The sequence below is a fragment of the Cololabis saira genome, chromosome 16, assembly GCF_033807715.1.
Source record: "Cololabis saira isolate AMF1-May2022 chromosome 16, fColSai1.1, whole genome shotgun sequence".
Lineage (NCBI taxonomy): Eukaryota > Metazoa > Chordata > Actinopteri > Beloniformes > Belonidae > Cololabis > Cololabis saira.
The window spans coordinates 11,985,973-12,010,087 of record NC_084602.1 but is presented as its reverse complement, the minus strand read 5'-3'; the positions used below and the strand labels follow the sequence as shown (position 1 = coordinate 12,010,087).

The 24,115-nt window shown below is 44.5% G+C and overlaps 1 protein-coding gene across 11 annotated transcripts in view; it reads right to left on the bottom strand.

Moving 5' to 3' along the window:
• Positions 1-24,115, bottom strand: part of meis2a (Meis homeobox 2a) — a 79,592-nt gene that overhangs the window by 40,606 nt on the left and 14,871 nt on the right. For 10 of the 11 annotated variants that reach the window (XM_061744343.1, XM_061744347.1, XM_061744349.1 and 7 more), the window contains one exon: positions 6,055-6,200. In XM_061744343.1, the coding sequence (XP_061600327.1) occupies positions 6,055-6,200 (146 nt within the window). The remainder of the gene's footprint in view (positions 1-6,054; positions 6,201-24,115) is intronic. The other variant, XM_061744345.1, reaches the window with a different exon arrangement.

Genomic DNA, 24,115 nt, shown 5'->3' with positions numbered 1-24,115 from the left:
GGCGCGCATCGCCGCGTACCCTACGCCGTAGGCTCTGCGTCGATTTAACGCGGGACCATAATTCAGGGTTTACTTCCAAGACGGAACGAGTCTTTCGTTTGGAGTGACAGAGAAGTGGAGTTACTTTTAAGTGTGACTTTAGAATATAAAACAGGTAAAATAAAAGAAAATATTGACGGTGGCCAAACTAATTGTAAACACAGGTCGCACTCATGACGCTGGTGAGTTTCTGGTGAATAATGTGACGTTCTGAAGTCTAAATCTCCGTTTTCCTCCGTTTTCCTCTGTTTAGACGCAAACGTGAAAACGGAGTTTTTGAAAATCTCCACTTTGGCCAGAGTTTTCAGAAATGATCGTTTTTGGGGGCTTTGAGCTGCGTTTTCGTGTAAACGAACGGCCAAAACGCATGAAAACGCCTCCGTTTTAGCTCCGTGTAAACGGGGCCTTATTTAACTGCAGTGTCTGGACTTGAGTGTCGTTCATCGCGGTCCCTGAGCCGTACTCTAACCGGGGAGGGACAGATGGCAGACAGAGGTGGCTTGTGTCTCTGTTTTCCAGGTTTTGCTGTGCAACACAACATTAAGACAATAGCTGAGCAACCAACCTTCAACCCCTTCAAAGGTCTCCACCAATCTCATTACCAGTGACTTTCAAAGACTCCTGTGATAAACATAGCCACATTATGTCACTCTGTCAGTGACATCTGTTTTGCAAACACTCACAAAGCAGCTGGTATTGTCACAGGAGCAATGTGATGACTCTTTTTTCCCTACATCTTCCACAGACAGTCTCACATTTGGATGGTGGCAGTGAACCAAACCGTCGCCTGGGTTACTACGGGTGACTGAAGAACTGACTTTTGGGCTCCTGAGGCAAACAAGCACATGACAGATTAGTGTGCGGGCCTCCTCCAGGCTTCCACCTCTGTGACCCTTAGGAGCCCCCCACTTTACCCCCTCCCCACCCTTGCTCTTATCCCTAAACCCACTCTCTGCCTCTCTTTTGTCTCCACACTCTCTTCATCCAAACTCAAAACAACCTAAAGAGGTGGAAAAGCAAACTGATTCTCAATCACTGGAACATGAGTAAGCTCCTTAGAAATTTCTGCTTCTAAAAATGTTGTCAAGATAGGATTAAGCTACGTTACAAATAAAAGATTCCTGATCTTTTTGTTTTAGTAAATGAATATGTGCCTTTTTAGTTTGTCAACTGGAAAGCAAATAGCAAGCACAATGAAAAACAAAATAGAGAGATTTGGTTGTTTAACATAAAAAAGAGAAAGGGCTAGGGTATTTGAAACTGTTTGCAGATGTGTATCTCCACCAGTTACATGCTGCTTGTGCTGGAACAACACACAAGGATTAGAAGAGCTACAGGAGCTTTAATAAACTAGGGAAACTGCAGGACTGTTTAGTCTACACAAAAAGCACGTCCTCTCCTTTTTTAGGATTGGACTTGCACACTTGTTTATCGGCTGGGACAAACATTTGTCGCTGGGTTTTTCTGTGCTGCCTGCGCACCATACCTTGTGTGAATGACCCTTGCAGCCTCTTTTATGTGCGTCTATAAAGGGTGGCAGCGAGAGCAGCTCCCACAGGAGGGCTCGACCTGACGATGACACCCTGTTGTCATGGAGACTAATGCTATGTTAGGCTTGGGTTGGGAGTGCATGTGTGTGTGTGTTTGTGTGCGTGAGGTTCTGGGGGTGGGGAGGGTGGAGCACTGTCACTAGTGTATCTAATGATGTTTGCAGCACAATGCGCCCAACTCCTCAAAGGTCCTCACTTTTGTGAATGCCTGTTGCTTCACTTGCATTTCAAGCTCAGAGTTCTTCGAGGTATGTAAGAAGAGTACGGCCACTTTAATTTCATACCGTAATTCAAGTGCACTTCAAGTGTCAATAGTCTCGTGAGGATAAATCCCAGTGGTGTATTAGACCAATAACTATATTTAACTGTCATCTAATCATGCACAAACATATCTTGTTGTTTTTTTTTTAATATTTGGGCACTCACTTCTACTTCACAGTGCAAAGACTCTCAAAATGACCAAAGGATATATCACTTCCTTTTCAAAGAACCCAGGGGACCAATATACCTGGCTTAGCAGCTTAACAGCATTTCCCCAAACACTCAAACCAAAGGGTGACCCAGCACAGAACCTGAGACGCTTGATGCTTTGAGAGGGGCTACCTCCTTACTCATCTGACTGACCACTCTCTCTCCCTCCGTCGCACGGTCCTTCCCTCCCTCCATCTAGTTCACACATGCACAGAAACTGTTAACTGGCCCGGCTCGCTCCTGAGGTCCCCTATTTATTTTCATAGGTGTTTGAGGGTTTACACTAGTCAAAAGACAAGGCCAGAGCTCAGACTGGTATCTTTGTATCTGAGTGCTTCCTGTTTTCATTGCAAGGCCGACCCTTGTGTTTACAGGGGTGAGCGAGGGCTAGCAGGGGGCGAGTGAGACGGAAAGGCCAAGGGCGCAAGGGGGCTAATTGTAAAGTTTAGTTTGCTTTTGACAAACACAAAAGGGAATCACTTTTTGCAAAAACGCAGATCATCGCATTTTTTGCTTCTCTTCCCTCATTAAATCTCTTTTCCTATAGTCTCAATCTACCGACCCGTTGCTCTCTTCTTGTCCCGAATTCCATAGTGCAGTGCCGGCTTTTGAAGTGCAGCAGAACATTTTACCCCTAACAGTGAAGTTTACCTTTCTGATAACATAATCTCCCTGTAGTATTGAAAAGCTTATACCAACAGTCTGGGATTTCCCTTCCCCTAATGTGGCTGGAAGATATCCAGAAACTCGTAGTGAGACAGGGGGGGGGAGGCGTTGGAGAGAAAGAGCGGGAGAGAGGATAGATGAAGGGAGTGGAGCGACAGCCTGACCCTCTTCTGCCCGCCAGCACCAGCTGATCTGAACAGCCGTTTGCCAATTACATGAGGGACGTTTAAGGGTGCCAGCTCACGTGCTCTCTAGTGCATATGGCCTTAACATAAAGGAGGTCAAGGATATCAGTCACATCCACACAGTTTTGTTTTTTTTTCCCATATATTTTGTGACCAATATAATGTCAAATCTGTACTTTCCTCTTAACTGCAATCCTAGGTTAGGGCTGGGCAATATATCGAGATTTTAATATATATCGATATATTTTCAAACACGATATGGTACGAGACAATATCGTTTATATCGATTTAAAAAAAATCTTTTACATTTTTTTTTTTACATTTTTTTTTAAAATGATTTTGATATAGCTTATTTTGTGACAAATTGACTTGAATGTTTTATTTGAGATTTGCACAAATGTTTTGTTATTTGCACAACTGTCAACCTCAGTGGAAAAGTCTGCCTGCTACTGTCTACAATGTATTAATTGCACAGTGTATTTTAATTTAATTGTCATGCAGGAAAGGGATATTTGTTTTATTTTATTCAAGAAGCATTTTTATTCTATATATGCAGGCAGTTTATTTGTATTTCATTTGTTTTATACATTTTGATATTGTGCACACCTCTCTTAATAAATCTACCTGTGTGACATTTGGCACGAGGCTTTGTATTAAAACTTTTTAAGGGTTTACCTGAGAAATAAATGAAGCTAACAGAGATGCTATGCTATAATGCTTTGGGGGAAACCCCAATTAAGGCACAGAAAAAATATCGAGATATATATCGAGTATCGCCATTTAGCTAGAAAATATCGAGATATGACTTTTGGTCCATATCGCCCAGCCCTATCCTAGGTGATACGTTTATTTAAATGTAAGCCATCAATAGAAAACAACCCTGCAATTTCTCCCTAGAGAGTGTGAGGTCGGAGTAAGAGGAGGAGAGAGGAAGAGGGCAATTTTGTTATACTGAATCTAAAAGCCAATAGTTGTTACCATTGGCCTGTGTTGTTTTTTTTTTCTATTTTTTTTTTGTGCGTGTGAAGGGGTGGGGGGGGTCCTGTCCTTTTGAGCTTTTCAGAGGATGTGACAATGGTTGGATGTTGAGAACATATGTAGGGAGACCCCCGCGGCTCATGGAAGAGGAGCTCCATGCTGGTCCCCTCAGTTTGAGAAAATACAAGGCCGCTCCTTTCACTCCTCACCCCTCAGTTAATGAATGCGTGAATGGCAGAATGCCGCTATAGGCCATTCAGGGCCAAAGTCCCCAAGAATTCACCCCTTGGACAAACGCATCCAACTATGGCAAATACATTTGCTTAACAAATTAAAAGAAAGGAGAATGGTTAATGGGTGTGAATGTGTGTGTGAGAGAGAGTTTATGGGTGGGAGAACTGGATGCTGAGAAGAGAAGGGGGATAATTCAATTAGTCCTCTTCCTCAGCACAGAAATGAAGGCAGGTTAAAAGGGAGGATTATTATTTGTACAAGACTGGCCAGGGCTCTCCACAAAAGAAACAAATAAAGATTGGAGAACATCCACAAGCAGTGGATGTGATAAAAGAGAGAGCGACAGAAAAGGAAGGCTTTGAAAGCGCTGTGCTGTCTGAATTCACCCAGTTCTCTGAAAGTTGTGCTCAATCTGGCTATTTGAATGAAAAGAGAAAAAAAATCGGATGCTTGCAGAGGGTCTGTGTGGAGAATTCAGCAACTGTGTCAGGGTTTCATCAGCAAAAATGCAAATCATTTCGAAATTTTGATTCTAAAATTAAAGGTGCTTTTATTTACTTTGTGTATGGAAGCATACAGTAAAATTTATCTCAATAAAGCCTTTGACATTTTTACTCCAACACACACACACATAGGCTATTTCATCCAGAAAGAGGAGAAAGCCCACATGGGAAAGAAATGTTTTCTCAAACAATAAAGACAAGAAAGAAAAAAAGGAAGTTTAGCCGCACGCCTGCTCTGAACCTCCGAATGAAGCCTGGTCTGTGCAGTTTGGTGAGAGATTTCCACCCAGGGAGGGATGGAGCTGTGAACAGCTGTGAAGTCATTTTGATAATGATGAGAATAATAAGCGTGCAGACTGGCGTGGTGGAGCCGCTAAGGCCTGCGAGGCTCAGGGCTTTGCTGTTGCAGCTTCAGTGCTCCTGAATAGATAAAAGTGATTAAAGCACCCCTGATTATCCCTGACCAATATGTAATGGATTTACAGCCCTTTCAATTAGGCTGTATTTGCTGGCCGCTTATTACTTGGGCTTTTGGTTAGGTAATCAGGGAAGAGGGGGACTTTGAGTTGGGAGTGGGCACTAGTGGTGGTGGGGGCTGCCGGGTGCACAGGGGGCACCTGACCCTCTTAAATGCAAGGATGATCTGAAAGACTGAAGCTCAAGACTCTTTTCTACTTTCCCCGTTCTTTCCCTGGTCCCATCCCCCTGCGTTGCCCCTCCATCTCTGGGAAAGCTCAGGCAGCCTTTTGTGGTGACCTCCTCCTGAAATCTGACCTGTGTGGCAAAATCAATACGGCCTGATGTTCTGATAATGTCCTGACATTACCAAGGGTGAGGGGACATGCGGACCACCCCTTTTTACCAAAACACGCACAGATAAGTAGACAATAGCAGCAATTGCTTTGCTAAATATGTTTGGAACACAGTGCTATTGAAATTCTGCATCCAATTTACGCAAGGATGACTGTGTGTTTACTGAAGTAAATGAGCCAAAGTCAGAGTAGCCTGCATGAACAGTTTGATAAACCGACAACAGTATCTCTATCTCTTTAGATATGGAGAGGAAAAGTTTGGCAATAAGTCAATCAGGTTTTTTACACTCACAGCCTGCACGTCTGTTTATCTGCAGAAACACTTGAGTCCAGACAAACAGTGCATCTCATACTGTAGTAAATGTCACGATTTCTTGGGCCCTTTCCCGGTCATCCAGTGTGCTGAGCAGAGTAAACAGTCCAGACTGATTAAATTGACCTGGTCACTGCTTTCCCTGTGACAGGTGGCTGACAGGTGAGCATCACAATGCTGCTGCCACCGCTCTTTTACCTTCTCCCACAGCAACTACCGTGCAAAGTGTGTGTATGTTGTGTCATGTTGTCCTAAAATGTGCATCTTAAAAAAAGGAGAACAAAATGCTATGGCCTTGCTTACCGTCAGATGCTGGAACAACCACGCCCTCATGATGTTTGTGGCCACCTTTGGGAAAATGCCACGCTTTTTCTGCCTCTTCTTATCCTTGTCCGGATCGTCATCATCCCCTGTGCCTGGCGATGCGACGCTGTTGTCTAAGCCATCTCCTGGACGGGAACCAAACCCAGAGTTAAATAAGATCTCAGACCACTGCAACAGACTCAGCTAAACAATTGCCCGCAGCTCAAACAGGAGTACAGACGGTCAAAGTGGAGTTTAAGGTCTAATGGAAGATGGATAAGTGGACAAATACTACAAATACCTACTAAGGAATTCAAAAGTGGTGCGCTAAGGCAAAAGGAATTGCTGCAGTAAAGCTGGTGTTGTGCGGAGAAGACGTGGAGGTAGAGGGATTTAGGTGGCCTTAGATGAAGGCCCAGACAGAGAGTGAGGGGTTTACGCAGAGGCCTAGTAGAGCTGCTCTATGCCCCAGAGCATGAGCGAAGGGAATTTGGGTTAATGACTCCAATGTTATGGTTGGACGCTGAAACACTGTGTTCTTCATTCCAGTCCTACTGTAGGAGGAGGAAGAAAGAAAAAAATGGACAAGGAGCCTTCAAGTACTGTTGAGACTAGGACTCATGTCATTAATTCAATTAAATTTGCATGGTTGATGGAACATGGAGCATTTTTTTCCCCTCATTCTTTGAAGAGAGCCAAAGGGGACAGAAAACGGAGTTATGCAGATATGTACAGTGATACACATTCATGAATTCACCACATCCAGTTGAGGTGCACGGGCAGTGATATGTGATTTGGCCAAGTTCATTGTTGCACTTCGATGCACATAATGGACTCGTCGTCTGCTTCCCCCACCCCCTCCCCAGAGCCCGAACTCCCCCCTACTTCCATCGTAAGATTAGCATGGCAGGCCAACGGTGGCTTTCCTTGCGTTAATGTCCATCATAAGGAAAACATTGACATTCCCCAGCACCGTTTCTCCTTTAAATCAAAGTTTCCATCTTTGTCCCCTGCTTTTTTTTCTTGTTCTTCTTCCCTGGCATTAATTGTGCATTAGCAAAAATGATTTACTTTTAGCAGTCATGGTTATTTTTTCTTGCCCCCGGGCACAAATGCCTTGAAAGCCTTCCTTGAGGGCATCTAAATTATGTATCTGAAAAACTCCTCCACTAAGGAAGAGAAGGACCCGGACATTCTCAAAATTCAGGCGCACATGTCCTTCTGTTTTTGGGGAGGCATCAATCACAACCACCTATACAACCCTTAATCTCGCATAAATATTTGAACTAATAACATTAAAAAAGGGGAAAGAAAAAGGATCCGACTGGTGGCGTAATCAAATGCAAAATAAATGAAGAGTAGAAGGCCAGCGGGGGCACGCACTTCTAACTGCTTTTTCCTCTTTCTTTTTCTTTTTTCTCCCCCCTGCCCTGTTTTTCTCTCTTCTTTTCTTCTCTGCCTTTCTTTTCTGTCTGTGCACAGTGTTTTCCTTCCACATCATTAGTGCAAAGCAGCACGCAAAAAAAAAGAAGAAAACAGAGAAGTGCCGACTTTGTGCTCCCTGTGTGAAGTTAAGGAAGCAACAGCCATCCTGAAGGACATGTGGGAATCTGGACGCAGACGAGGGGTGTTGTAATTGTAGAATGGGCATTCATTAGTGGCGAATGCCATAAATCCCAGGCTAAGTACGAATCCTTGTTCAGGGAAGCCTAAAACAATAAACTTTGGTCTGGCCGTAGCCCTACCCTGACTGTGAGGGGCTTCCTGAGAAATGCGACCCAGACAGAAGCTAAATCTAACTCCTCCAGTTTTCTGCCAAGCTTCAGTCGAAAGACAACTAGTGAGCTGTGAATTTTAACCACCCCCACTTTTGTTTCTTTGTTTTTGAGCTTCGCTGAATAATGTTGATGCAAACTTTGGTGTTTGTTTGTATGCCGCCAGGTTTTGTGTTGATTTTCGAGCCGCGGTCCAAATCCCTGTCCTGCTGTGAGCAGTCAGGCTCATCCAATAGAACTACACAGTGGCCAAAAGGCTCACAGATTAATTTTATTGACGTTTCCATTTTCACTGCAATGTGATAGCCTTCCCCCTGGCCAGCGCCAGTGCGACCCGTGCGTATTTACAGACTGACCTGTCACTTCATTACCCAGCATGCTCGCTGCCTCCTGCCCTGGCCGGCAAGGATGAAACCAGACCCCACTTTCTTTTTTTTTTTTTTAAAGCTTCTCTCTATTTTACATGCACTTGGGGACTGGCATGTGTTCGCAGATCAGACAATTCAAGCAGCACTTTTAATAGCTGTTTTTGGAGATGCTATTTATATGCAGACATATGTGTGTTTTCACAAGAGAATGAAGAAAAAATCTAAGTGTGGACATAACGTGAAAAGAAACAAAGAAAGGAAGAAAAGAAGCGGGGATGAAGCGGGAAGAATAAAGAAGGACTGGAAATAGAATAAAGAAGATCCAACTTGCTCAACCTCATTACATCTAAAGGAGAGCTGGTGCTTTGCATCCACCCCCACTCCTTTCTTATGAGCGAGAGAAAAAACGCTGCAGGGCAAATTGTCCCAAACGCTAATGGCTTCTGACTGTTCCCTGGCAACTCTGCCATTCTAACCTGCGTGGATGTGCACTCTGAGAAAAATATTGGGTAAGTAAAAAAAAAGAAAAAAAAAAAAAAAGTGCAGGGCAGAGCAGAGGGAAGCGTCCCATCATCTGGCCATGTGACACAGATGGGGGTTGGCTATTAGGAGGCAGCCGAAAGGCCTAAGGGAGCTGAGGTGCTGGAGTGTAGCCCCAGGCACTTTTGGAAAAGCAGCGCCCTTGGAGACGAAAAAAAAAGAGACAGCCCCCCACCCCCACCCACCCACTCTCTTTCTGGTTTTCTTCAACCTTTTCTCCTCTCTCTCCTTCCCTCCCATGCTCCCTCACTCTATTAAGATCTTTACTTAGTGCTTGCGATGAAAGTTTATTGTGCATATTTTCGTAAAGCACGGGGAACTATGAGCAAAGTGTAAGCGTGGAAGATGGAAGACAATGACCAGACGCAATGAGGGTGAGCGAGAGTGAGCGAGCACGTTTGCAAACAAACAAGCGTCCAAGTCCAAGAGCGTATTACGCTCACATACATTCCCTCTCTCTCATCACCAGTGGGTGGTTATTAAAAATGCATTCAGATATATCTCCTTGTGAGTAAATTGGTCTCAGGGCTGAGCTCATTATCGGGCTGGGAAAGGACTGTAAACACATTGCAACTCGACTTATCTCGCGTTGGCACGTTCAGGGTTGCTTCAGGAGTTCTTGTACCAAAAAAAAAAAAGAAAGAAAAGTTGAATACAAAGTGTCCTGCAGTTTCCGCTGAGAGTGGGGGCAGTTATAGTGACTGAAGACCCCGTGCTTCATATCTACGAAGTACCTTGCCCCCTGAGAGAGCCGCTATGGTCAAGTCAATTCTGGAAGTATTACGGATGTGAACACAAGTAACACATATTTCAGCTATCAGTACACCAAAAGTGTCCCGCGTCTGCTGCTTCGCTACTCCTGCATGAATGAATAATGAGTTGTCAATAGCTGGAAACCACATTCAAACATAGTTATGGTGAGTTGTGAAATAACACACCAAGATTAGTCTCTCAACAAAAAATACACATGTGAAAAGACTGCAGTGGTTCTGCACTGGGAGGCCCTGGCGTTTGTTTCTGTGTAATTAAGAGAGAGTGTTGAAGCAGTGGCTTATGGAAGCTGTGGTTAAAGTGACTAATTACTACAGACCCCCCACACCCCCTGTCAGCCCAAACTAGTCAGGCATGTTCACCCAAGCTCACCCAAATAAGCGGAGGAGAAAACTTCTGCCGAGTGCGAGACTGAAAGAGGAGTAGATGGAGGACAGAGGCTAAGAGGTTGTTGCAGGGAGCTCCGGCCAGCATTCTGACCCGACACCTTCTCCCTGCAACACCCTCCTATTACACTACCTCTGTATGCCTGCAGGCTCGGCCGCAGAGAATGAGGAGAAAAGAAGTACGGGGATTTAGAGCCTCCTTTTTCCCCTCTTTTTCTCCTCAACCTTTCAGCCAACATAAGCGGCGTTTAGCACATTCAGTCCCCCAAATGGCAGCGAATGAGAGAAGCAGTGGGGGCTCCTCTTTTGTCCGTCTGGTTACCCCTTTTATTTACTCTGGATTTACGAAGGGGTCTTTGCCGGCGCTGGGACCACATGCTTTTAACACACTCGCATTCTCCCTCACATACACACATGTGCGAATGTGTAGAGGGCTGTATTTACGCCACTGGGCCTGCTAGCACTCTGTTGCTCCATGCTAACGAAGGACAACAGGTCTTCCTCTCGAGCCAGGTGCGAACAATCTGCTTTTAACTCAAGTATTATTGACAAATACAAAAACAAAGAGTGTGTAATTGTTGCAGTGATAAAACACGCAGTTGACAGCCTGATTTTTTAGGTGCAAGCGAGCCGACAGTGTGGTTTTGTGCGTGTGTGAAAATGCCATATGGCGTACTGCACTCAGTCAGATCCATACAGTAGATGGGGGGCCCTAAACGGAACAGTTTTAGTGTGGCTGTGCCACTGCAGCCAGTGTTTTACGTTGATTATTTCCTGATCTGCGCTTAAACAAGCACCAGCCCCTTGCACTGGACCATAAAACAACAGCTTAGTAAACAGCTAGCATGCTGACAAATTGGTGGCGCTCAGGCCGGAGTCATTAACAGCCTTAAAACCTGTCAGAGCAATTACAACAAACTCTCTCCTTCAGCAAGTCTCCCTGCCAAACTCAGATGTCCCTACCCGCCTCCCGTCTGCCACCCCCCTCTCACCCCCCACCCCCCACCCCGCCGCCCCCTTGCCACCACTACACTGGCTAAAGGTGAATGAGAAAACACAAGCCTTTTCTTCCCTCTCCTCCATGACATCACACAGGAATAAGGCAAAGCGTGTCTCTCAAACATGGTCATATCTGCATCCGGAGGGTAAAAACGGAGCCGTTCCTTTTTGTATGTGCAGTTGTCTCCCCACAAAAACACATCATTAAGTGTTCCTTTAAATGAAGTGGAATAAGAGCTTCTAATTAGATGAGGGTTTTTTTTTTTTTTCTGTGTGGGGAAGCGAGGCAGTCAGGCAGTAAGAACGGCATGAAGCAAAGAAGGGAGGGACGTGTGTGTGGGGTGTGTGAGGGGTGGGAGGGTGGTGGGGGGGGGGGGGGTTGCTCAACAACTCCTGTACCTTTTCTCCTCCCTCCCTTCTCCGCCCCGTTCTCTAAGCCCCCTAACCCTGCCATCAGGCAGATATCTCTCTGTCATCCCTGGAATGCCGGAGATAACTATCGCCTCTCCGCTGATACAAGGCCTCTCTCCTCTCACAGGCGCAGCTTTGACCCCGCTTGCACATCCCTACCGTAGAGGGCGAGGTTGAAGTAGAGGAAACAGAGAGCGGGAAAGACAAAGGGGAGGTGTTCGGGATGTAGAGATGGATGTAAAATGTGTTTGTAACTGCCAGTTAGACTATTTTACCTTATAACCCCAAAATATGTGCTGGAGGAATGCCATCCTTCAAAGGCAGTGAGTCCAGAAGCAAGAGGAGAGGGGCAAGGTGTGTGGTTACTGCGTTTATCACCAGTCGCTTGCCAAAAAATGCTCTTGAAATTAACCTTTTAACTTAAAAATCACATCACCTGGGGTTTTAATTGATTGTGCCTTTCGGGGATCTTGATTGTTCAGGTACAAATGCGGATTATGATTTTTTTCTTTGATTTTTTTAATTTCTTCTTAAGGGCATGTCAGCTGAGACAAGCCTCTGCCATCGAGGGCTTTATTTGAGGAGCGAGCAATTCAAAGAAAAGACATGCGATAAAGATGTATGAAAGGGAGGCAGGCTGTTGCAGATGTCAGGACCCAATTTGCATGAATGGTAAAGGGCTAAATTGCAGGGGATGGGGGAGCTACCCTCCACCCCTCACCCTGCTTTTCTTGGGTAAACTAAAAGGGAGTTGTGATGCCCATGACTGCCCCTCACTCAGCAGACAGGGATCAGTGGCTAATGAAGGGCTTTGGGTATCCACCAGACATTTCACACTCTCTGCCTTCCTGACAACTCCACCCTGCTCCCCTAAACACTGCAGCACAAACCGCCGCCGCTCCGCCCTTACATTCGAAATCGAATGGAGCTAATTGGTCTCGCAGGTAATCTCGGTTCATCACGTCTTTCTTCATAAACAAATTTACAAACCTGTCAGTTTTGAACGTGCAAAACCTTGCTTGCGTCTGCCAAGATTTTGTCCTTCTTTTTTTTCCCTTGAAATTGTGCACTTGCACCAGTCTTATGTCTGAAACTACATGTAACAACACATCCCGCTCTATCATTTATAATTGTTACGGTAAAAAAAAACAGGGATGGGTGTATTCAGAGAAGCATAACTTAGTTCTCGGGGTTTGATGCTGCATTAAATATTGAACAACAGGTATTTCCCTAACGTAATTTTGTCTTTGTTCAATAGAAACAAGCTTGATCATTAGTAAAACAAGCCGTTTCTGAACTTGAACCTGTGCAAAGTTACTAAGTTGCTCTACTTATGGAAAGATAATGTCGTAAAAGCTTGGAAATGAAGAAATGAGACAAAGAGAAGGGGAAAAAAAAGAGGCCATGAAGACGCATTATCTGGATCGATCCAGTGAAGAATTGGCTTTATAATCCCCGCTAGGAACTATTGCATTTCAAAGTCTCTACCTAAACCAGAAAGCACAGCAGTATGGTGTTTGCCGGGGTTAACCGAGTGTGTTTTGTGATTCAGAACAGCTTCCACCGTTTGAGAGAATGTTCTGTATGATAACAGCATCAGCACCGACTCTCTACCCTCAATTACAATTCAAGACCAAACAAACAAACTTACTGCTTTACACTGAGAGAGGATGAAAGTTTTGGACAGACACCCGGTGGACATTGCCATCAAAGAAAGAAGCCTTTTATAGACCTGGGGGGTCGAAGAGTAAATGAATTTAAAGGTTTATAAATCAACAAGTCAACCATCAGATTGTAGCCGCTGCTCAGCAGCCCTCTCATCAGCCAAACGCCATGAAGTTTTTTTTTTTCTTTTCTTTTTTTCTCCCTCCCCACTCTATTTTTTTTCACACAAATGTCCTGAAGGCAGGGAACAAAGCGAGCAGAACTGATTACTGCACTGTTGCTCCGCTCCACCAGTCTAAACTCTGTTTGGTTTCCTAATGAGCTCACTAAAAACCCAATTCATCACCCATAACCCTTTTCAACCTGCCTTGAAATCCCCCATCATGGGAAGTCAAGGACAGTCCGTTTACAGACTTTGGGCTTGGGTCAAGGGCTGGATGGCAGTGGCCATGACAACACCCCCCCCTCTCCTCCTCCACCCTTGTACTGAAACACGCTCACCACAAACTATTCATTTTATTCCCACTAATCCTTCTCTTTGACTGTCACACTCCATTGATTTTATGTAGCACAAATAATGTATATTAGTATGTTGTACTTAAGCATGGTGGGTTATCTCTCTTACGACACCCCCCTCTCTGTTTTTGTGTTGTTTTTTTTCCTTTTGCAAACCAGTGGTGGAGGAATGTCCGGATTGATGGCTGCAGCAGCAGGATTGTCCCGTTCTAGTCAGCTTTTGCACTAGAGATTTCAAAACTAATACCCTTTTGTCCCATCCCTGCCAAGACAGGAATTTGGTGGGAATGCAGTGGGGTGTGGGTGGGGGATCAAACGGGTGGAATACTGTTGGTCTGTTATATATGGGGGCAAAGGAAAAGAAGTGTTAAAAAGGCAGAATATATGACAAATAGTTGCAAAGGTGGGAAATGAAATGAAAACAAGAAAAAAGAAAAGTCTGCATTTTTTGAAGGAAGTTTCCGAATCAGAGCGGTGGAGGAGGAGGAGGAGGACAGGATTGGGGTAAACTCCCACAGTTCCTCATTACATGGAGCTGAAATGATCCTCTTGACACCTGGGCCGTAACCAAGAGATTACAGAATTGATGAATGCTTGGTTTAAAATGCAGCTGTTTTATTCTGCTTTAGTAATTAATTCTTTTTCCGATAGCGTATTGATTAAGCGTAGCCCCTGATAAAGTTCAAACTGAGAGAGTTCTCTCATGGGTTTTGGGGCTGGCCTGATCCTGAGAGTCAATGAGAACTTCCTCCCTCCACCTGCATCCCTCTCTTCCTCTGTCAGTGCAGTTTACCCTCATAAATTAGTCAGATCTGTGAGGATCTTAGCTCAGTTGATATCCGCTTTGCTTGCCCTCTTGCTCCTATAACTCCATGCTATTTTCAATCAGTCACAACTGCAGATGGATTTCCTTTGACAAGTCCATCCAACACAACTCACAAAACCTTAATTTGAGGAGATCTGGCTCACCGAGACACCGGATGGGCAAAATGTCTTTGCCTAACAACTTACTCCTTTGCTTCTGTCACCCTGCTCCCGCGCTTTCATTTTTCACCCTAGCAGGGAGTTGCAGCATGCAGAACTACCGTTTCATTCATTTTGCAGCATTTTTCTATACAGCTGTGAATATGTGAATAAGAGTCTGATCAGCAGAGGGTAGAGAGGGTCTCCTCAGGAGGAAACTAACAGAGAAATCAGATGCAGACTTACAAGAATCAACCTCTCATGTCTTGTAAAGACCCCTCTCCTGCAGGGACCACAGTCTTCCACTGGGCCTTGGCACACATTTACCTCTTCTTATGGGAAAGGAGGGGGGGGGGATCTGTGCCTAGACCCTCAAAATGATTATTTCATATCCAATTATGGAAATGATGTTACATTTCTACTATGAAAACCCAGGGTGGAAATATATTTCCACCTTCCCAGCAGTGGTGGCACATTGCATTTATTCAGAATATAAAACGTGGACTTTGACATTCTCCTAATTAATAGTGACAAATAATTGGTGACCCCACAAAGACAGACGAGCCAGTTAAAAGCCTTTTTCAATATTAAAAACTAATGAAAGAGTGAATGAATTATGAAGGGAGAGGGTAAAAATTAGAACGTGGAAGTAGCGCTTAATACATTTACTCGGGACTATTTCCGTTTGTTAATGGGACTGAAGCTTTGCAGAGAGACGGTTTTGACGAGGCCAGCACGGACTGTCCGCTCTGCTTCTTAGAGTAAATCCAGCAGGTCATTTCATTAAGACCCAATTCCATGGCACTAATTTTGATTTTAGTGGTTTGACAGCTGTTGAGATGTGGAAATTGCTACAGCTGGATCAGTGGGAGAATAGCCTATTACTGCTGTGAAAAAAAGAAGAAAATAAACTAATCGTGAGGCCTTGTTTCAAATTAATGACACTCTTGCTTTTTGGACTGTCAAAATGTGTATTTTCTTACACTCCCTTACTTTTCATGAACTGCATCAATCACTTTCGGTAAAAAGATGCACAGAGAGACACATAAGTATGTAAATAACCCTACAGGCATGCTCAGTGCTACTAATGCAATCCTGTGCGAGTGAACAAATACACCTTCAAATGTAATAAAGTACAATAAATGCAGTTTTCACACGGTTTCTGGCAATCGACTGAAGATTTTGATAAATGCATGTAGTTGTTGTTTGCTTTTTTCCCTGAGGAGAATTGTGCATCCTCTGCCGTGTAAAATGGTTCCTCTGGCAGTGTAATGAACCTGACTCACAATGTTAGCTCTTAATCATCCTGCCTTGCAAGTTAATATGCAGCATTAAAGTTCCAGAAGGAAGAAAAAAGCTTTTCGTCTGATGCTATTAATTAGCAGTGCTCCATAGCTCTCAGCTTTTTGAAGTTCTCCGTCTCCTTTTGTTTCAACCTCTATCTTTTTTTTTTTCAGTGCGGGCCTTTGCTATTGACTTTTCAATTTTCCCCTCACATCCACCCCCTTGCACTCGCGGTTAGCGCCAGCGCTTCCAACACTGGTACCCCAGCTCAACAATACCCTGAAGCCCCACTCTCCGAGACGCTGGCTGGGGAGCCCTGAGAGCGGTGCCGGCCCTACATCTCCCACCAGCCCACTGCTCGCTCCCCACGAGACCAAAATCAAAGAGAGAGGCCCTTAAAATCTAACCATGGGTATAATGAGGGTGATCCAAAGAACAATAAGCATATACACCAAAGGAGAGAGGAGAGTAGGAGTACAAAAGAGAGAAGGAAAGAAAGAGAAAACTATAGGAATGCTTGGCTGAAAGTGTTCTTAAGAAGTGAACAACAGAGAGTGGAGGAGAGAAAAAAAAAGGCAAAAAACGTAACGATACTGTGCTGTCGGAGAGAGAGGGCAAAGGGCCACAGCCAGTGGTGATGGTAGTCGGGGCCACGCATCTATCCAACCACATATCTGAACCCGAAACAACAAGGGGGTCTGCCGCATGCCTCTGGAGCCGAAGGGAAGCCAAAGGGAGCACGACTAATTTCTGCACAACAATGGGCCTGGATGAGCGCCCACACAATGGCAGGTGCTTTGAATAGCAGCAGGGCCCTTGCAGCAGGGATCTTCTTCTCCTTCTAACTCCGAGGGCTTGGGCTCTGGCTTGTGTAACCTTTCATTTTCAACCAGGCTTCCTTTTGACTCATAAAGGATGAAAATGATCTCATGAGGGGGGCAAAGGCGTACGAGACAGCCAAGCCTGTGAGGCACGGCTCAGGCCAAGTCCGTCTGTGTTTTCTCTTACAGGTTATCTGCCTCCAATTTATTTTACTATCACTTGTTTGCTCTGTCTGTTTGTTTGTTCTTTTTTATTCTTCTCCGTCATACTAATCACCCCATATAGTTCTTATCTTAATATAACAGCACTTTTTTTTAATGTCTTCCTAATATATTTTGTTATTGACTGTGGGTTGTGCTGCTGTGTTTCTGTGTTTGTTGTGCTGCTGCTGCTGCTGGGCCGTCCTGTAGGCCATGCAGTGGAAAAGGCAGTTTTCCCCCCACCTTAAGAGCATTCTTTCCGGGGTCAAGAGGTCAGTCTTCACAGATGTCTCCTGCAGACACTCGGTTGTCTGCAGGAGAACATCCCTGGGAGTAAGTATTTGTATTAAACAATGCAGCTTTCTTCTACACTTTGGAAAATATGTTATTTTCTTTTACTTTTTTTGCCTTTTCTTAGTGTTTTGTTTCATGAATTCATTTTTGAATAAAGCAGTGCAATTTTTTTTTCCAAAGGTGGAAGTTTCTGTGTTGAGATTATGAAAAGAAAAAAAACAAAAGTGCCGGTTATCACAAGTTAGTGGTGTTTTCTGGCTGCTTTCATTCCTTTAAACACTCCCTGTCTCCATAAGTTTCCTCCAATTGTTCTAATGGGGCCTTAGTCATCCTTGTCTGATGTCAGAGGGAAAGATGCTTTTAAAGATCTCTCTCTCTTTCTCATTATGTGTTGCCAGGAGAGAAAAATGAAAACATGTAGTAACTGTGCTGAAATCCACACCGAGCAATAGATACAAGCCCCCCTAAGTAAGCAAGGTCAAAGCCCAACAAAGAACAAGTCTAAATGAACAGAAAGGCAATATTTAAACTAGAGGATCTCTGTGTATCCTTAATATCAACAAAAAAAGAACAGTAGAGGGGAGAATTCCTGAGCCAAGCAGCATTCAATGAAGGAAAATCATCCTCTGCTTGCTCAGGGGGTGGAGTGTAACACTGGTAACAGGAGAGAGATTGCACAATTAAGCATACACGTCCTGCCTCATAACATGAAAAAGTGTGTAATTGGAACAACATTTGAAAAAAATCGAGGCAGTGAGCTATCCTCGAATATCTTACTCCTTTTCATCTTGTGTTTCCCTTGTTCCTTTTTCCTCTTTCTTCGTGTTATATGGCGCTTTTGCTTCCCCCTCTAAACATCTCTTCTGCAAATTGATAACCCTCTAAATGAATTATGGTAAATGCATAATGAAGGTTTTCTCTGCCTCAGCCCTGCAGCCAGCCAGGATGCAGCATCTCGTTTGGCATGTTTGATTCGTTTTGTTGCGCATTTAGCCCCAGTGTTCCTTCGGCGCGCTCACTGCTCGGGGGATGTAAATAAGAAATTATCCTTGCTGACTAACATGGCTAATACCTCCTCTGGGGTAATCAAAAATTATTAGTCGCTTGCTTCCAATAAACATTAGGGCTCATGGCACTAACCACTGTCAAATTGCTCACCTCCGCCTGCTCCCCAATACCCATAAAATGGGCGAACAAAAGTGATCAGGTGTGAAAAAAGCACCCTGGCTACATAGAAACTGAGAGACCGCGGGACTCCTATTATGCCTAAAAAAGCAGCCCTTGGCTTTAAGAGTCATTAAAGCATGTACTAGAGTGGGAATCAGACTAGAAAATGAGCTTATCTTGCATAATACCCTCAAAAGCTTTGCATACATGTGAAAGATGAGCGCGTGAAAATCAGAAGCGGAGAGGGAGAACCCAGCTTGTAACACACTTCCTTTATCGTCCTCCCACTAACTTGGATGGTGGCAGCACGCTAAAGCACTACCTGTAGGGTACAGCTGCTTTGCTCGGTTACAAATATGCTTCTGTGTGTAAACCCTAGTTTACACAGGAGAAAACCACACAGCAAGCGAACAAGCTGTAGCTGGCTTCGCTAAGCCACCCTACTCAACTCCATGCTGTTTTTTTGGAAGGGACCTTTGCTGTGATGTAGGGTTTGGACATCAGTGGGAGGAGAACTGGGAGGGTGGGGGTGGTGGAGGAGATTAAAGAGCCAAAAGAGGCAGAAGAAAGAAAAGAGAGTAAAAGAGCACAAGGCCCATTGGTCAAACACAAAGGGGAAGAGAGGGAAAGGACATTTGATGTTAGGGTTACACTCCAAATAAGCACACCTTTAACAGCCCTGTGTAAGCTGGCAGTCAGGGATTTTGGAGTTTCCCTGCAGGTGTGCCTTTGACAGACTTGGCCTCCATAACCTCTCCCTGACCAAGAATGGGGCCCTGCATCGGACACCAAAACCAGTCGCATCTTGCTGTCTGTGTATCCCATTCTACATCTATTAGACACACACACAGACATGCACACACACAGACACACACACTTTCCTACATCCTCTGTAAACACACACACCAAGTCACTGTCAGACAAGAGAAAAACAAATCTCATGAGGGCTGGAGCAATTGGATTATCACTTCTTAAGGGTGACTTCTTGGCTGACCCCCTTCAGGCTAGCTTGCTGAAACAAGACAAAAAATTTCCTGTGAAAACACTCTCTGCCTTCAAAGAACCAAAGCACTGCCATGCTTGTGAAACTGCAACGGCGGCAGCTTTAATGGACATGGAAATGCCCTTTGGGGCAAGTGCTCAAATCCCTTTTAGCCATATTACATCAGACCCCTGTGCACTCCTCATCATCACCACATGCATTGGTGTAATCAGCAATGGAACAAGGGTGTGTAAACACGCTGTGTCGTGAACTGATGCAGCAACGCTGCACTCAGTCTTTATTTTTTGACCAAAGCCTTTGAGTGAAAGAAAGAAAAAAGTCACTGTTGTTCAGTCCTGATTACATTCATGCAACACTGTTTCCTCTGAGCTTTTTGACTCTGTTCAACTCACTCAAAGATAAGCTGGTCTTCGTCTTTAGAGGAAGGGAGAAATATGAAGGGAAAAAAAAACAACTCTACCCCGAGCTTTCCCTTAATGGTGCAAAACAGACATTCTCCTCAGCTGCTGTCAGAATAATCTGGGTAATTTTTTCCCTATGTTCCCCAAACATTAGTTTGCACATTAAGCTGACCCAGTTAATGTGCCTTTCCTGCTGTGTAGGACCTAGTTCCTGGCCAAGCTAGGTCAGACTAGCCAGGTCACAGTAAGGGCCTGTTCATGATTATGGACCAGAGGGACCAGACCTCATCTAGCACTGAGTCAAAAAAAGAAAAAAAGAGAGGGGATTGGAGAGAAGGAGGGGAAAGGGGACGGTAGGAACAGGACTGGGAAAGCTTGAACTGCAGTGTGGATGAAAGGGCAAGTGTTGACGGCGATGCAGTGGGACAGCTATGTCAATGAAAGCGGAACTGACTCCAGCGGCAGCCCCTCAACCTTTTTACATTACATTTTCTTTCATTGTTTTAAAGCCGTAGCGCATAATAAGAAGAAAGACGGGAAAAGGAAGGAGTGCAGAAGGAAGGAATGAAAGAGGGAACAGAGGCTGATGATCAATCCCTTTAATCACCTTTTGGAAGAGGGCCAGGTAGTCTGCAGCACTGTGGGTGAGACAGAGAGGGGTGAGGGAGGGGAAGCGTGTGAGAGAGACAGCAAGAGAGGGAGCGACTAATGGAAAAGGGGTGAAATGGAGGAATAAAGTTGAACACAGAAAAGAGAGAGAGAGAGAGAAGGGGAAGGGTCTAACTGTGGGACATGCTGATGAGCTGAAGAGCAGAACCCCTGAAACAAGTTGAGGTACACCAGTGCTTAAGTTAGCGTGCACACACAGTTGCATGTTTGCGTCTATGTGTGTGTATGTGTATGTGTGTGTGTATATGTGTGTGTGTGTGTGTGCAAGAGAGAGTGACAGCCCTTCCCGTAAAATGCCCGCAAATGCTGAATCTAGCAAGAAATCTGGTGTTAGAGCAGAGGAAGAGAGTGATCCATTTTAAAACTATGTGCATTAACTATACTTTTCCCCATAGATTAAGCACTCCACATGAATAATTTAGCCTCTTTTATGCTAATGGGATCATGAAAGTATCCCCTCCTTACCATGTTTTCTCCCCCTCCAAAGCAACTCCTCTCAGCTTTCAACAATGGCCCTGCCCCTTCCCAACAAACCATCGGACAGACGTGCTGCACTGTTTCCACAGCAAACACCTGACTAACACGAGGCTGACATGTACTGACAAGGCTAAAAGTTGCGCACAATAGCTCATTGAGAAACACCATAGCATTGTTACCCACATGAAGTTAGTCTTTAGTTTGTTTGCTGTTATTTGCACACCCTTTGCTGCTATTACAGGGTGAACGCACACCGTGGTTGCACTTGATTTAATGTGTATGTGATAGCTAATTTTGTAAGAGGCCGCTGAGGCAGATACTCATCTTGCACTTTCTGATTGCTTCACTCTGGTTCTTTTTTGTTTTCTTTTGACGGGGGGAAGTGGATATCCTGTGTGTTTATTTTTCGTGTTGTTTTTTGGGGCCTGATTTTGCCATCACCCTCTAAAACACACCCGTGCACATATTTGCAGCACATACACAATCTTGTTGCTTCTCCGTGGTGTTGTGGTGAGGTGGGGGCACTGTGTAAAAATTATCAGTGCTCCAACAGCTGGGAGTGAGAGCCATGAAACAGCAGGGCTTGGGTCTGCTTTATTGTTTATCTGTTGTTTATGGGGTAGTGTTCAGCTTTAATTACCACACTAAATTAAACTCTAACAGGCACTTAGAGAGAAGCAACTAGCACATGCACATACATGCTCATGCACACACACACACACGCACACACGCACACACACACACACACCATATATTTTACATATACAGACACACCTCGCCAATCACTCCACAGCTGGAGTATATGCAGCTAACATGCAACAAGGCTTCCATCTTGTGTTTAGCTGAGATTGTGTTGTCTTTATTCTGTTGTGGTTACGTGTTTGTTTGTTTCTGTCTTGACGTGACATTTTAGGACATTTCCAGCCCTAAGCATAGCTGTTAAAACAGCAAAGGCAAAGCCAGAGGTCCTGAAAACGCAGGATTCAACAAGCCTTGTTCATGCTGGGACACAAGGAGTCATGTCCCCACCAGGAATGACCCCTTTCTCATGAGCTCAACCACAAAGACCTTGCTTAGTGGGGGCCCCTAGCCACCAAGGGGGCTCACCACACTCCCCACACATACACATACACACACACACACACAAGCAAAAGTACCACAACACCATCAAGAGCAGCATGCTCCCTTGGAGCCGAACACTCAAGCCTTCCCGCTCTTCCTTCCCTTTCCCTCCATCTCTGCCTCTTTCGGTCTCTCTGGGGAGTATGTCTATCTGCAGAGCGTGGGGATTGTTCAATTGCTGAGAAAATGTACAAAATGCTTTCTCCTTTCTTCTATCGAGCCTTTTCCGTCTACAGCAGAATCGGGGAATTGCACAGAAAGTCTCTTTGCTGGGCACTCAAGATGTCATCGTGAATTTGGTCTTCATGCATAGCTAATAATTACAAGTGAAAACTCGAGCAGGGGCGCGCACGCACACACACACACACACACACACACACACTGAATATCAGAATCATACATCAGCACATACAACAAGAGAGGAACATTACCTACCATACAGAATGTTGGGGAATTATAGTTTATGACTGAGCGCATTCGACTTTACTGTGTTTCCTCACACTGCTCCATCACAATTTAAGTGCTTAACATATTACAGACACCTGCTCGGAAACGAGTGCTGTCTTAAGGTGTGCACATTTTCCCGGTTTAACTCCCTGCAACTGATTTCTCTGATGTTTCGTAGAGAAGCTTGGAGGAGCTCCAAACGACTGTTAATCAAAATGATGAGCATGCAGAGCCAGCGAAGTTATTGTATGATACCATCTTTCCTTAACCACTGATATTTGTTTATCCAGCCAGGAGGGAGTCTCTCTCTAAGAGTCAGTAAGTGAGAAGGCAGGATTGGTCCTGAGGGTGATTTCTCTTTTTCTTTTTTTTTTTTTTTGGTCAAGGGAAGTTCTGAGAAAAGTAAACAGAAAAAAAAATATTTTAAGGACATGGATTATGTTTTATGAAAATCTTTTTGCCATATGTCAGAATCGTTATTGACGGATATGACTGTTTTACTTGTTGACTATAAATTACTCCGGAGCAGGAACAATAGATATTCATGTACTTCTTAAAATTGTTTTCTTTGGCACACCCTCAGAGCTCTGCTCACTAGTGAGATACAAGGAAATCAATTCAGTTCATAGTGACCGTCTCGGGTCCTAGCTGCACATACGGTACTTTTTGAAGGAAAAGTTATGTGGGTGGTGCTGAAATGTATTCCCCTGTACATCCTGCAGCATCAATCAAAGGCAGAGTGACAGAAAAAAGAAAGAAATTCAAGAAATTTGGATGTGTTAATTGAAAGAAATGCCTCAATATTTTGGAGAAGTGGGCTGGAGCTTTATATTCAACTCAGCAGTGCTACTGGACCAATTTTTAACTAAATGTTTTTCAAGCCCGAGGCAGACATAAAAACACCTTTCAAGACGGGAGATGGCAGAAAAGTTGCTTTTCTTGGCAGCTGGAACCAAAAAGGCACTGTAGGTCTCACACGCAGTCTTTCCCTCTCTCCTCCTTCTTTTCCCTCTCACCTATCCATTCTGTCTTACTCAATTGATACACATTGTCACCCCTTTTAACAGGGGCCAAGCTGTTAAGGACCCCATTACTGAAGTGAAGCACACATTTCACATTTTCTCCGTGGACCTCGAGAGTGCGGACTACAAATTTTATGCTGAAATGTATTGAGATAGGAGGCGAGTTCATGAGTGGAGTGGAGTGGGGCAGGGCAGAGGGAGGGGTAGGTGGGGAGGCCGGAGAGGGAAGGCTCTGTCAGAATGGAAGGGCCAGAGTCGGGAGTCAGCGAGCGCTTCAAGCGTTAACGTAATTGCAAGAATGTGAAAAATGAGGCGGCGGGGCTCCCGAGCGAAGCGAAAGGTCAGAGCATGCCTCACACAAAACAACTGGCTGGAGGACGGCCTCATTAGACCATTAAATCAGTTGCCCTTGGTCGCTTTCCCTTTTTCTCTCCTTCTCTTTTATTCTTGCCATGCTTTACTTATTCACCTTCTCTACTCTTTAAGATCCAAACTTAAATGGCTCTTCCTTCATCCTCTTTAATATCTCCTGTTTTAAGCTGTTTACTTACTTTTTTATCATGAAACATTATGAGCCGCTGGACATTGCATTTAGCGTGATTTAGTTGGGTTTACGTTGGCCCAGCGCATGGTGTTGTACCGTAACTGTGTTTGGCCTGTATTGATCCGCTGTTACTGGATACGGTGGGGAAAGGAGTCGATAAGTGCTCTGTGGATTACAGGTCACTTGTACTTATGTGTGTAAGATAATCAATAGGC